We start from the raw sequence: 15,663 nt of genomic DNA, 5'->3' as shown, positions 1-15,663 counted from the left end.
ATGCATGCATGCTTGATTATTATTTAAAGTAATTGCCAAATTGTTTTTTGATATTAGTCATGCTATAGTATATGCCTATTAGCACACTTTTAAAGGTCTAAAATCTACTCTAATGCATGCAATGTCTTTTTAATTATAAATTTTTAGTGAATATGATGTATGATCTCATTGTGTTTTTTTATATGAAATACCTAATAACTGTAGATGTTTGACATGTTTTTCTGTGTATATTGAAATCTAAACACAAAAATTAATGAAGAATCTATTTCTGTTGGTTCAAGTGAGAATGGCGTCCATAGGCGCATGTAGCTGAGGTTCAGAGATATGTCCTTATTACAGTAAGTATGGTTTTATTGGAGGAGGTGTGTCACTGGGGTTATGCTTGAAGGTTTTAAAGCCTGTACTAGGCAGTCTCTCTGGATATCTCTCTCTCTCTCGCTCTCTCGCTCTCGCTCTGCCTGCTTCCTTTTGATCAGATTGTAAAGCTCTCAGTTAATATACTAGTACCATGCCTGACTCATTCCCACCATCATAATAATGGAGTAACCCTTTGAAACTGAAAGCAAACCTGAGTCAAATGCTTTCTTTAATAAAAGCTGCTTTGGTTGTGGTGTCTCTTCACAGAAATAGTAAATTAGGCACTATTCAAATAATTTATGCATTAAAATGAATGGGATTTTTTTAAATAATGAATTTTGGGAAGTCTTTATTTGGAATATGAGTTTTTAGCTGATAAAATATTTAGAATCACTTTTCCTTTTTATTCTTCAGTTTTCTTGTATCTTAAAAATTATCCTGGTCTAATCTAAAGTGTCAAAGACTTTTTCATAGGCCAGAGATGCTGTCACATATCTGTGAAATCTGGGGATCATGAGTGCAAGGCCAGCCTGAACTATACAGGGAAACCTTGTCTAAAAAAAAAAATACAGAAAAAATTCAGTTATATATAGTTTTGTTTTTGAATATATAGTTTTGTTTCAGTTAATTATTTGAATAGTGTATCATTGAAGAAACTAGAATTTTATACAAATATTCAATAATTTTGGTATAATGTTTTGTAAAACCACACTAAGTTGTGTCATGATATTTGTTGAGTTGAACTGGCATGAGTCTATGTAAGGGAGTGATCTTCCACTGTTTCATGCTCTCCATTGACCTTCATGTCCAATTCAACCTGATGCAATTTCTGCATTATTATTGGTGAGATCAATAAGCTTAGCTTTGCAGCTTCATCATGATTATTTGTCTTTGTATTCTATTCTTAAAACCAAAGCATCTTTTACTACCAAAACAAAACCCTCCTGATACTTTCAAGGATCTGTGCAAAGTTTACTAGACAATGTTAGCATCTACAACATGAGCAGGACTAAGGCCAGGGACATGGCAACATTAGAACTCTAATCTGGCATGCCTGACATGGCTTCAAATCACAGCACTTCAAAAGCCAACCAGTAGAGCCAACAATAACAATTTATTACAATCTTAAATGACCTTTGTATTTTGTAGAATTCTTTGTTTAAATCTTAAATATGTTTTATTAAAATTAATGTTAACAAAAGGTTATTCTTCTTTATGCTACATGTTCACCAGTGATCAAGCCTAAAAATGGGGTTGTTTTATTATATTTATTTGTGACCATCTTTTCACACATTTTTTTATACACGATAGAATTAAACCCAACTTTTATCTACCCATCCTTTATCCTATGATCTGACAGAATTTGTTAATTGGTTGTAGCGAATATTCTTTGCAGACTTGGAAATATTTTGACAAAGGGAGTAACACAGCCCGATTTCAATTTCAAATGGATAATGGTGAAGCTGTGAGGATGCATTCGAAGGAGGAAATGCTGCAGGAAAGGCGATCATTTCCCAAGAATATTAGGACAGTTCCTGGTATCCAGAATCTTAAATACGGATAAAATAAGCCAGGGCAAGGACAATAGCCAGAAAGTGAATAATGCAAAATAAATGCTTATTTTTCTCAGAAAAAAAAATGTTTAAATCCCTTTTCAATTACTTACACATATTGTGCTTACGGAAGTTCAGAGACTTCTCCAGCAGCAGAAGGTTGTGCAATATGGACCATTATAAGGACAACTATAAAAGTTGAGTGCTTTTTAGCTTGGTTTGGCTTTGAAACAAGTAAAAAGATAATAAAGCTTTCAGAGTTTTGGAAATATGGGGACATGAGAACTCAGATCTAGAGGCCTGTATTCCCCCAGGTGTTGGGTGTTTGTTTACTTTTAGATTTGTTTATTTTACGTTGATGGGCATTTTGCCTCCGTATATGTATGTACTACATTTTAGAGATCCACAGAGGTCAGAAGAAGATATTAGATTCCATGGAACTACAGTTGGGGATGATTGTGAGCCACCGTGTGGGTGTTGGGAACAAAACCCGGGGTCTCTGAAAAAGGGACAAATGCTCTTAACATAGGAGATGCTTCTCCAGGCTCATCCATTCAGTTTTAAAGGTGCTGGCTCAGCACCTTTGACAGTTTTCGTCCCTGATGGAATTAGAACTGGGACCATGTCCTGACCAGATGCAGCAGTCTCAGAGGATCCTCCCCATTTGTCGTGAGATGCATAAAGACTGCAGCCTGAGAGTAACTGGGTGTGTCTGAGCATCACACTTTTCCAGGCATCTGGCCAATCAAATAAATAATCCCTCTGGAGGAAAATAAGAGTGCCCTACAACTGAAATGACTTTCACTAGAATTTTTGCAAATGAAATGACTTCCCCAAAGCCCAAACTGAACACGGGCAAGTGATGAAAAGGCAGATGAACTACAAACCACAGATGAAACCCATTATTAGCGCTCCCAGCATCGAAAGACTTAATAGCTGCTGGTCGTATTCAGGGTGATAAAAATAAAAGTGGAAAGACAAATGAAATAAATGGTGATGGTGAACTGTACAGGAAAAGACGGTTATCTTAACAAAGAGTCAGATAAATACATTTTTAACAAATCAGTTGCATTTAGAGAAAATAGTGAAGAAAATAATGTAAGCCTACTAATAGAATTCCCAATGAAACAGAGAGAAAGATACTGAAGAAGAAGTAAAAAGAATCAAAGATCAAATAAGAAGGAGATAAGGGAAAAATCATTACAAAATGAGATGAAATAACATCACAGAAACAACACTTTTTAAAAGTAATGTTTACCCAGAATAGTAGAAAGCATTAACTCACAATCACAATAATACTTAAGATTATAAATAAAAATAAGTATGCACATCAATTGCATCAAAACTTCCTTAAAAGTTGTCTAAATGCCAAAAGCAAAACATTAGTAATAACAGGTCTTACTTTCAGAGTCAGAAAGCTGATGACTACCTCCTGAATATAAAAAATTAAAATACAAAAAAAAATCAGAATTAGTGACCAAAGTAATTGGTAACATAAACTTCTACATCACTACAAACACTCTGTGTTTTAAGATGGGGTCAAAAAAGTAGTCTAAATATCATTATTGATAAAATAAAGATGAAGCAGAGACATTTTCTGAAAATCCTAAGAAGAAAATTACTCATCCAAAAGCTTACACAGAGAAAACACCAAAAGTGATTTTCTTAAAAATGGTCACATATGAAAGATTTTGAGACCCAGAATAAACAATTAGTGGTGTAACTATGGAAATAAACCTAAACGGATGTGACTCTATAACACGATAATATCCATATATTATGTAGGAAACACAGTAAAGAGAAAGGCATATTGATGAACCCATTGTGTTGGAGATGCATATTTTAAATTAGAAGCAAAATATTAAACAATCTAAAGTGTAAACTTTCCAGAAAAGAGAAGAACATTTAATAAAGAAAATATATTCAATCAATCCATGAAAATAGGAGAAAATTAATAAAAGGAACACTGAAGAGATAAGAAAGTAGAAATTCTATGGATTGTAGGTTTAACACAAGTATATAGGTAATTATAGTAAAATATAAAGATAGCAAATAACTTGAGAAAGTTTGGCAGATTAAGTGGAGTGGGACTGAATGAGCATGTGATCAAACTGGACTCTCTGAATGGGACTGATAATGGGAGCTGACTGAGAAGCCAATGATAATGGCACAGGGATTTGATTCTACTGCATGTACTGGTGTTTTTGGATCCTAATCTGTTTGAATGCACAGCTTCCAAGACCTGCATGGAGGGGGGAGGGCCTTAGACTTCCCACAAGGCAGGGTATCCTGACTTCTCTTAGGACTGGAGTGGGAGGGGGGGGAAGTAGGGGAAATGGGAGGGAAATGGGAGGACAGGTGGAGGTGGAAATTTTTAATAAATAAATAAATAAAAACTTATAAAAATAAATAAAAGGGAAACATTTAACTGATAACTTGTCTACAGTTATGGCAGAAAGCAAATGGGCAAGGTGCTGGAACAGTAGCTGAGAGCTTTACCTCCATGGGAAGCAGACAGAGGGAGAGAAAGAGACACAGGGCCTGGCATGGGCTTTTGAAATCTCAAAGCCTACCACTAGTGGCACACCTTCTTCAACAACGCCACACCTACTTCAACAAGGCAACACCTCCTAATCCTTCCTAACAACATGCCAACTGGGAACCAAACATTAAAATATTTGAGGCTATGGGGGCCATTCTCATTGAAACCACCATGCTAATTGATAATAAAAAAAGCAAGATAAAATTGAAAAGAAAATAGATATCTGTAAATGAACATAGACACTGTGATAATAAAATTGAACTATTAGGCAATAGCTGTGCTATAGTTGACTGAAACTAATAGCCCCAAACTATAAAAACAAAGAATAAAAGGAATGAAAATTAAAAGAGCAAGTCTGTTATTGTTGCAGACACTAAAACTTGTGCTTCTGTGTACAAAAAATTTCAGATAGGAAGTTTCAGATAAAATTATCTTATAAAACATTAAAATTTAGTATAGTCATTAAAATTTGTGATTTCAGGAGGCACCTGTTTTCCAGCCAGATTATTGATTTGATTAGCCCCTTTTAACCCAATCAACATTGACTGCTACAGAGATGAGTTGCTCCAGTAAATGAAATCAAAACCAACTGGAAACAATCAGTAAGCGGGTGTTTTAGAGCTAATTGAATACTTTTTTTTTTAATTGAATACTTTTATAGCATAAAATAATCCATCAAAGACTGGACAGTCCAAACTCAGATTAGCCAAATTCCACAAAGCGGTAGTCTTGAATTCTGCTGAAACTTGTAAGGAATGTTATAAATCCTCACAAGAACAGATCAAAACAAAAAAATAGGAAACGAAAAAGAAAGGGAAAAATAAGGAAGGAAGGAAAGATAGATAGATAGATAGATAGATAGATAGATAGATAGATAAACAGACAGATAGATACAGGAAATAAAGAAATAGAGAGAGACTTGGAGTCTAATAAATGCTTTAACTGAATCAATTGTCAAACCAATCATTTGTCAAAAAGGAAAGATAGGTGGACTAGTGGTTGAATACAATGGGCTATAACAGATTTTTTTTTTGCTTTTATTTGAAAAATCCACAAGAACACACTTTAGCAATGGTGTTTATAATCTATTAATGATGGAAATAATAGTGATGTGGCAAAGTTTGTCTTGAGACAAGAAAATGATGACATATAGCCCCTGGGGACATTTTTAATTCATCACAGGATCGGGATGAACAATAAAATCAGAAAACAAAAGAAAACAAACAAACTGTTAGTTTCAAATAATAACCAATCGGTGTGCTATGCAGTAGAAGTTATGTAATGACCTCACATTGCTAGTAAGTGTCCCTATAATTTGCAGCACTTATGATGCCTTAGAGCAGAAGCTGATACAAAAGGACCCTTGGTATTTTATCCAGTGAGTATCTGGCCCTGAATCAAAGGCAACACATAAATAGAGTCAGAAGCAGAATCTTAAAAGGCACTTTCTGCTCTGTCCTCCCTCCTGAGCTATGAGCATGAGGACCTGTGGCATTAGCCTGTCCTAGGATTTGACAAGCCTAGAGATGAGTTTCTCTAGTATGCACAGTCAACGCTAAATAGAAACAGCCAATAAGAAGTAGTATCCAGCTAACTGAATACTTTTGTAGCATGGGTTAACTCATCCAAGGCTGGTCAATCCAAGTCCAGATCAGCAAAATTCTGCAAACTCATAGATTTGAATTTTATTGAAATACTGTATGCAGTGCTTATCAACAATAAGAAATAGATAATTAATACATCAGCTCTTTGGTATTCTAGGAAGGTGGTAAGGATTAAGACATGAAATCTTAAGACAAGGTGTGTCTGCTGAGCCATTTCTCAGCCCTTAAGAATATTTCAAATAGTAAAAATTATAGACCAGAGATACCCAAAACTTAATTAAGATTGAGAAAAGTGAAAGTTTCTAGTCTTTGAAAAATGGTCGTAATCACTGAGTCAAACGACACTGCTAAGTTTGACTAAAGATAATGTAATCGTGATGGTGATGATGCTGGAACTATAGCAGAGTAGACAATTCTATTTGAGTTCGATGACACCCTGGATTAAACTAGATTGATCCAGTCTCAAAGGGAAACAGACCAGGTGTTGGTGGCTCACACCTTCAATCCCAGTTATTAAAAGTCACATGCCTTTAATCCCAACAATAGGGAGGTGGAGAGAGGAGGGAAAATGGCAGGATAGAGAGAGGAATATAAGGCAGGAGGAAACAGGAGCTCAAGGCATTCTGTCTGAAAACTTGTAGAGATGGGAGACCCCATTGCTTTTGAGGATTTCGTAGAGGTACGAACTAGTGGCTGGCTGCTCTGCTTCTCTGGTCTTTCAACTTTTACCCCCTAATATCTGACTCTGGGTTTTTATTATTATTAAGAACATTTAGAATTCCTGCCACACCACTGAAGGCAGAGGATGACTGAGAGTTAAGGCTTTTATGAGCGTTTCTACCGAACAGTAAATGGATCTGTACATTGAAAAGACAGGTGCTAGAAACATCAGCGTGGAATGTGGAACAATGTGAAATTATCAGCTCTCTTTAAACACTGATACACTCCAAAGAGCAACGGAATATACACTACAAGGCGGATATTTGCATAGTTAAGATTGTTGAAATATGGCTACATTTCTCCCTTGAGAGACAAAAGGAGACAGAGTAACTAAAACTGAGCCGCAATTCCTACAGTGCCCCAAAGCCTTGTGCAGTCACTTTAGAATACCAGTATCATAAAGTTTGTGTCTGTTTCCAGTTATGCTTGCTGAAATGATTTCATTTTTATGTTACTATAGCAGTTTTCAGTTTTATAGGCTTTATTTATTTCTGCCTCAAACCCCGTATTTATGGGAGCCACTTTCTCCTTTCATTTCCCTGTAAAATGTAAATGTCACCAACAATACGCTGCTTTCAAATAGCCACAAAAACTAAAACATACCAATTAAGAAGCAATTTACTACTTGCATGAAATATACACTCCTAATAGTATAGATTGGGCTACTAAATATTCATACCAGGAAACTGAGAGTACAATCAGTATGTCCAAGGACTGAGGTTTTCCGGCGTTAATAGTAGTAACATGCAGATCAATTTATTTAAAATGTTAAGTATTATAAAATATGGCTATAACACATAATAGTTCACGATCACAATCCCTACCCACAATTCCTAACAAATATATCCTGAAAATAGGTATTTTATTGAATGTATGTAGAAAAACTAGATCTTTTAATGATGAGTCCATAGAGTTCATTTTTTTCATGAAGTGGGATTATTTCATGAAGTGTTCTCCTCAGAAATGTGTGTGTGTGCTTAAATATACGCATTAAAAACAAGCTGAAAATTCTAACCTCCACAAGACAGCCAGCCTAGGACCGAGAAGGCTGTTCATCAGTTAAATATTTGGTAAAGAAGCAGCAAGCATGAGGATTGAACATATGAGTTTTATGTCATATGGCATCATGTCTGTAACTCTAGTGCTTAGAATGAACAGATTGCTTGAGGCTAGCCAGCAAGACAGACTAGCCACATAGGCTAACCCTTAGTTCAAGTGAAAGAGACCATATCTCGATGAGTAAGATGAAAAGCGGTGGAGTGAGGCTCCTGAAGACAATCTTGGGTTTGCACACGTACACATAGGGGAAAAAAGGAAAAGACTAAAATTTTGTAATAACAAATTGAACATGGTATAATATAAAATAAAATATAAATAATTGATATTATAATCTCAATGATTTAGTTATCTAGAATTGCTAAAAGCGTTTTTTACTCTTATTCCCAGTATGAGCAGAAAGGACAATGGACCTCTTTAATAAGGCAATATCATGAAAACTAAATCATCACCTTAGGTGATACAGATGAGGAAGACATAATTTGATGTAGGATATTGTTTTACAAACACTGTGACCAACTGAGACAGTCTTCTACAAGAGTAAGAAAGGTGATAGTTTGAGAAATCACTTTATGGAGAACAGCTGTCAATGCTGTAATGTCTTTAAAAAAAAAAGCCGGGCGGTGGTGGCGCACACCTTTAATCCCAGCACTCGGGAGGCAGAGGCAGGCGGATCTCTGTGAGTTCGAGACCAGCCTGGTCTACAAGAACTAGTTCCAGGACAGGCTCCAAAACCACAGAGAAACCCTGTCTTGAAAAACCAAAAAAAAAAAAAAAAAAATCAATCATTTCAGGTGAAGAATGGATAGCTGCTTTCAGGAATTTGCCAAAGTATTCCAGGTGCTGAAATAAACCAGTGTTCTCAACACGTGAGAGCCACTTAAAAGCTTAGTTCCCTTTACAGACTGAACTTGTGTGTGTTGAGGACAGGAATCATTTACAGGGCTCTGGGATTTCCTTGTGAATTAGACAAAGTGTGGTCTGACCCATTCTGAGAGAGACAGGTACTTCAGTGTGATACAGAAAGTTACGATAACATGGGAGTGGGGACGTCAAAGTTTTATTCACCTTATGTAGTAGAAGGATACGTGTGACAAGATAGCACTTTTTGGAGAAATTCAACCCCCCCCAAAAAAAAATGCTATCTTATTTTTTCAAATTTAAAAACTTAAAGGTAATATTTAAAGCAACTTTTAATTTAATTGTAGCAAATTATGTGAAATGTTAGGCAGTCGGTGATGGTGTATCTGGGGAAGCAGAGGCAGGCTGGTCTCCGAGAGTTCCAGGTCAATAGGTGGCTGATTCTTACCGTTAACTCTGTAAACAAATATCCTTGGAATATTTTTTTATTTCTATAATATTAAAAATTGATAGGAACAGGTGTAAAAATGACTGACAACATTAATTTGAAAGAGCTGTCTACAACTTGACCTTTTCTAACTTCTGTCTTGATTTATTCTTTTTTAATTTCTGAAAGAGTTTTGTTACAGAGACTGTATGTAACACAGTTGGCCTTGAACACTCGGTCCTCTTTCTTCAAGTATTGGAATTACAGGTGTGAACCAATAGGGTTAGCAATTTCCAAAATATTTTGAAAGTAAAAAGAAACTTCTTTGAAAACTTTTCAGAAAAGATACTATATAAATTTAAGTTAGTCAAGTGCTGTGTATTTTTGAAGATCAGCAAATTAAACATATTATAGAGTGAATTCCCAGACTGCCTCCCTTTCTAAAGACAGACAGACAGACAGACAGACCACAAGATGAAAACTGAAAATAAATATTTTAAAGGTCATGATGGTGTTTAAAGGTTAAACTTTTGAGGATGAGATTATCTATTACCATTATAGTTGGCAAACGTGTTTTTCTATCCCATCAAAACACAGAAATAAAATTTTCAATGAACAAAAGTCTAGGCAGTCACTAATTCTTTCATTCTTTACACACGCACACACTCACACACAAACACACAAAAACATACACACACACGTGCATATTCACACACACCAGTATACTGTAGCTTTTTTGCAAGGCAAATTTTGATATACACTAATACTTTATTATGAATTTTAATCCAAAACACATATTATATATCCCATAGAAAAATAGCTATAAGAATGAACAAGAAGTAAACATTATTAAGAGCTTCTCTTTTTCAGTTTGACAGGAAAACCCGAGTCACTGAAGCATACCTGAGGTAGGGCTGAATTCAGCTGCCTCTGGAGTGAATCTCTGTCATAGATGACATCCTGGAGTCTTTGCTGGGCAAGTGAGAGGCTTTCCTGGGTCTCTCGAAGTGTGTCTAGTAGACGGTCCCTCTCGTCCAGCATATTGACCATCAATTGCTCAAAATGGGAGTCTGAGTCAGAGCCACTGCTTTGGGACCCCCGCTGGCTCATTGGGGTGTCCTCATTGATCGTGGGCATCACTTCGCACATCATTGCTTAAAGGACATAAAGGGAAACTTTTAGTAAACAAATTGTTTTCAATAATGCTTTCATCTCACTAAAGCCTTCACAGGTTATTAACCTCTTTCCCCTACCTCCTGCCTCCAGTCAAATCCAGAGGAGGGTGTGGATGTCAGTGAAATACAACCTATTTACTGTCTGCAACCTACATGGTTTCACCCGCCATGACAATCAATAGATGTCTCATGTACAATACTTAACCTGTTTCCAATTCTTTCCATTTTCTTTTGCATGATTTATCACTCATAATTTGATTTACAGAAACACATCATTTGAATAACCACTCATCCAATTCCTCTCCACCTCTGTAAGTTAAAAATGTCTTACAATAAACATAACTGTACCTTTCTTGTCAAAGGACAATACATCCTTGTGCTCCAAAGAGTAGAAATTATACATTTTTTTCAATGAAGGATAGATAAGTGACCTAATATTCACCATTTACATCAGAAAATTCCAAACAATGGACTATTATAGGTAATAAACTGTTATTTTCTGATTTCTCAACAGTTATCCTCACTACTAATCCTGATGTGATCTTTTTATTTATTTATCTTCATCTTCTCTCTTTCAGAATTGTGTACAGACTGATAAATGATTCAGATTGAATTAGACATAATCTCTAGAGTTATTCTGAGATACATGAATTTGTCTTGATTATTATACTGCTAATTACACTTAGCATTCCTCTTAGAACCATTGTCTGGTTTCCATCCAGACAATTACAAACTAACACTCCTTCAAATATTCCACGAAACAGATCGCAGTGAATCACATTACCAAATGCAGACACTTCACATCACAGCTGCTAATCACAAACTCTCAGTCATGGAATAAAGGGACTGCATTCTCTTCGAAATTGTTCATTAATTTGATTTAAAGTAGACGACACGGACATTAGCCTGTGACATTGTCCTGTCACATGTGGCATCTTTAAAAATCAGAAACTATCTTATTTCCCTTTTCATTCTCTCTCTGTCTCTCTCTCTGTCTCTGTCTCTCTCTGTGTGTGTGTGTGTCTGTCTGTCTGTCTCTCTCTGTCTCTCTGTCTGTCTGTGTGTGTCTGTCTTTCTCTCTCTGTCTCTCTGTCTCTCTCCATCTCTGTCTCTCTCCATCTCTCTCTCTCTGTCTCTGTCTCTGTCTCTCTCTCTCTCTCTCTCTCTCTCTCTCTCTCTCTCTCCCTCTCTGAGTCTGTATGCTGTATGTGTGTGTATGTCTAACTCAACCCAATTACCACTGCTGAGTGATGGCCAGAAACTACTAGAGAGCCTGATTTTGCAGAAAGCATGGTGTGAGGAAACCCCAGTTTGGTTGCATGTTCCAAAGCCTTCTCATGATTTCATAATGAAAGGTCAATTCATTTTTCTGTCCACATATATATCCTGAGGGAAGCTATTTATGGTGATATTTTGAAATAAAATGTCAAGATTTAATGGTTCAATATTTAATTACTTTTTGTGTGATTCTTCCTGTAAATTTCACTGTTATGGAGCAAAACTTAATTATTTGTGAACTATTTGGTCATGGCCCATTGGAAATGGATGAAAACTTTAAGAAAAATGAAAGGAAATCATTTTATGATGTGTTATTTAGGTAAAAAAAAGGGAAAAAATTGAAATTTCTAAAATAATTTAAAAATGCTTTGAAACTGAGTCCATCACCTAAAAGGCTGAGTTATCATTTTCTGGAGAAAGAAACTTGACTCATTTACTTCATTTTTAACCCCAAAGTAAGTTGCAGAGCAGGTGTATAGATTGTCATTACATGGACACCCACATAGACTTTAGCATTTGCTATTACCATTTGCTATTAAATATATACTTTATGCTTTTATCATTTTGATTTTCATCCATGAACTATCCCAAAGGTCAAAAAATATTCCCCCCTCCTTGAAATGCTATAAATTCTCTTTACACTAATCGAAAACAAAACAAAAACTTTTTAACACATTGGCTCTCTTAAAAGGGTTAGTTCACCTGCTATGCATGCCATTCACACATGTACCATGGTGATGTCCTGAGAGACATGACCGTTAGTTAGCCTATGCGCTTATTTTTATCATACCATTGGAAGAGAAAAGTTATTACTAACAACTTTAATTTCCAAGGAGGCTATAACTGTCTTCGTAACTCTAAGCATATACATTACTCAAATAAAGCATACTTCATGTCCTCAAATTCTTAAACTACCAGGAGACTTTGGACAGTCACAAGTTTGGGATTTTCAGATCAATGGAAAAGGCGGTCATGGATTTGGTCATCCTAAAGACACTCTCATGAGAAGCTTTAGTCTATCTATTCTACACTTTAAACAACTCAGTTCCTTCCAACTCCTGAAGCATGTGAAATGGAGCAAGCTGGGTTCCTTTTCAAAACTTCATATTCCCTTCCACAAAGTAAGGATGATAATCAGTTTATAAAATTTCTTTATAAAATAAATACAATAAACACTTGCTTATAAAATTTATAAAGTTCCCATTACGTACTCTGACAAAAAAACACATAAAATATATAAAAGATTATTACAAAAACCCAAACATGTTCTCTATTGCAAACTGATCACCATTTATCCTTACAGAAATTATATTGTACATTAAAACTTTTGCTACGAGGCCTATAGCTGTAATTCTAGCAGACACTTCTGAACGCTCCAAATCTAATTCATAAAATTCAAATTCTGCAAAATTACTTAGAAAATACAATGAACGCATGCTACCTTTTCCCCGAGTCAGTCTAAATAAGCAAATCTCCAAATCTTATTAAAAAAAAGTCTACATATTCCAAAACTTTCATTGGCCAGGTTAGTTATTATGTTAGACCTCAAATTCTGATATAAGCTCAAAATATAGCGTAACAGTTCCTAAATGCACAGCTGCACAGCTGGAGTGTACTGGGACTAATCAAAAACCTACGAAGAAAATTTAGAAAGATGAATATCTGGAACATGGTGCAGAAAAATATGGTCATCCAGCATCTTGTGTATTACACCCATACACATCACATTTTGCTTTTACAGTCATTTCTTTGGAACTAAAATTGCAAATATTATACCATCCCTAAGAAATGAGTCAGAACACACAGTTTGTAGAGGTATGTTCATCAGCCCTCCCTCAAGTCAATGTGAAATACAATTTTATTAGCCTCATCTAGATATAGATGACTCGATCACTAAACTTCTGAAGGCTCCAGGTCCCAGTTTCAGGCAATGCAAATTTTATTTTTAAGAGAGTTAGCCCTGATTGGTTTAATTATCTCGGTGCTTAAATTTAGCACGAATAATTTTATACCAAGAAAACCAACTCCCATGCTGTCAGCCTATAACCTTGACTGCCTTCTAAATCTCTCAGATTCCAAAATAAAAGTTTTGAATGCCCAGTGTAGTCATTCAGCAAGGATTTAGAGATCTTATGTGTTCCTTAGTAATATATGTTCTTATTAGCTATACCTATTCAGACAAGAATATTCCAAAAGACTTTTATTTCTGTAGGTCAATGACTTCATTTAATTGTATCGCTAGAATTTATACATGACCGCAGGCAAAGACCTCTGTAGTAAGTTTCTTCGGCAAAGGTTCAGTCTTCAAAACCCTCTCAGCTCCACCTCTGTTAACCCGCAAGGAGTAATTTAGTAAGAGAGAGCCTAGCCATTGTCTGATTACATTACACGAATATTCCTCCTCCTCTTTAACTCTTTGAAATCCCCTGTCCTCAGGAAAAATTCCTACCACCTCCAATGGAAGCGTTTTCACTTGCTTTACCCTAGCGCCTGTTCAGATGGCCAAACAGCGAGCTCACCCCACACTGCTGGACAAGTTACTCTTCAGCCACACCCCCACCACCCCGAAAGAAGTTGACTTCATAATTTCCACACTAAAATTGTTCATCTGCCCCAGGAGAGAGGCGGCTAGGCAGGAGGCAGAGAAATCAGGGATGGAGAAGATGGGTAGAAAGCAAAGGTAACTAACAGTCACCCATCAAGAAGACTTTGTATCTCCTCTTCCCTGGGGGCGGGGTGGGGCTGGAGAGGTGATCAAAAAAGGGGGGAAATGAAGCGGAAGAGAAACCATGCAACTCGAATACAGTTTCTGTACCTAATGTCTCTTATATCAGGTCCTGTTTCTTCAATGGATCACTGACAACCGCAGTCTCGGCTGGAGGAGAGGTGAGGCTCACACCCAGCAGTCCTGGACCATTTCCCTAGCAACGGGAAGAGAAAGGCTGCTTAGACACTCGCGAGCCCCAGCGTTCTCCTGGAACGTGCCCCGACTCCGTAGCGTGGCAGCCACTCGGCATCTTCCCGTGGCTCCGTCAGCAGCCAAAAGGAGAAGGGTCCATCGGAAAAATGGCATATTACAAATTTTGCTTTGGGAAGCAGAGCTCGGTTCAGACCATTGTCAAAGGGAAGAGAGGGGGAGGCGGTTCTTAAAGCAGCCGCGGCCCCTTTGCCGCCCAGCAGCAGCAGCAGCCTGAGCGTGCAGCAGGAGCCCCGGGGCGAAGAGCTGGTAATCCGGGACTGGATCTGACTTTCAGAAACTTAACCTAGCACAGCTGCTCCCCTTGGTCTCCCGGGTCACACAGCGGGTGAAGAAGAATCCATTCAAACATGAACTTCAGGGTGAAGTATGGGAAGTACCCTTCTGGGAAGGAAATTCTCCACCCAATACCCCACGGGGAGTCACTAAGGAGTATATAGTAATTGCTGGGAGTTTGATGGTTAAAAGGAAGTAAGTCCCTAGGGATGCTAGAAGCAGGACAGGTCTTCTTTGGGCACCCAGCCTACTTCTGTCCTAGGGTGTATCCTGTCACTTTGAGACGCTTATTTTCTGGGAAACGAAGCACACACACACACACACACACACACACACACCCGGACCTCCTCCCACCCCCACCCCGGCACCAATTTTCTCCTCCCAGCTCCTCTGCAACTCATCTGCTTGCATCAGTTGGCCGACAGAACCAACCTGCTGGGAATGGGTGAGGATGCTATAGCATCCTTGCCTCATGCAAGCGGTTGTTACTCCTCCTTTCTGTGTCTCCTCCCCTCCTCCTCCTTGGCAGCCTCCACCTCCTCTTCCTCTGGAACAAGGGCTTCCCCTGGAAGCTGCTGCAGTGGTTTCCACCGGCCCTTAAATAAATTCTGAAGTAATCACGTCTTTGCTCTCCTCCTCACGCACACGCACTCGTGGATACACTCGTCTCCACCAAAGCTTCTCCAAGGCTGCCGAGGATCAAACTGATCCCAGTGCTCTCGATAATGACGAGGGCCACGGATGGGCCAAAGTGTAAAGAGAGTCCGCTTGGCCCAGCCTGTGCGTCTGCCACACAATCATCTTTAGAGTAAAGCCTGTGTTGGCATGTGCTCTTGG

The 15,663-nt window shown here is 37.6% G+C and overlaps 1 protein-coding gene across 16 annotated transcripts in view; it reads right to left on the bottom strand.

Annotated features, from left to right (window-relative positions):
• Positions 1-15,361, bottom strand: part of Ppfia2 (PTPRF interacting protein alpha 2) — a 330,645-nt gene extending 315,284 nt beyond the window's left edge. For 7 of the 16 annotated variants that reach the window (XM_057757738.1, XM_057757745.1, XM_057757742.1 and 4 more), the window contains exons 1-2: positions 14,389-14,668; positions 10,024-10,274 (exon numbers count right to left, since the gene is read on the bottom strand). In XM_057757738.1, coding sequence (XP_057613721.1) covers positions 10,024-10,272 — 249 coding nt within the window. In that variant the 5' untranslated portion in view covers positions 10,273-10,274; positions 14,389-14,668. Of the gene's footprint in view, positions 1-10,023; positions 10,275-14,388; positions 14,670-15,258 lie in introns of those variants that run through there. The other 9 variants (XM_057757740.1, XM_057757741.1, XM_057757751.1 and 6 more) reach the window with 4 other exon arrangements.
• Positions 15,362-15,663: the final 302 nt, after the last annotated feature.

Source organism: Chionomys nivalis, chromosome 25 (genome assembly GCF_950005125.1).
Source record: "Chionomys nivalis chromosome 25, mChiNiv1.1, whole genome shotgun sequence".
Lineage (NCBI taxonomy): Eukaryota > Metazoa > Chordata > Mammalia > Rodentia > Cricetidae > Chionomys > Chionomys nivalis.
The sequence above is the reverse complement of the archived record's forward strand: the minus strand, read 5'-3'. Positions and strand labels throughout refer to the sequence as shown.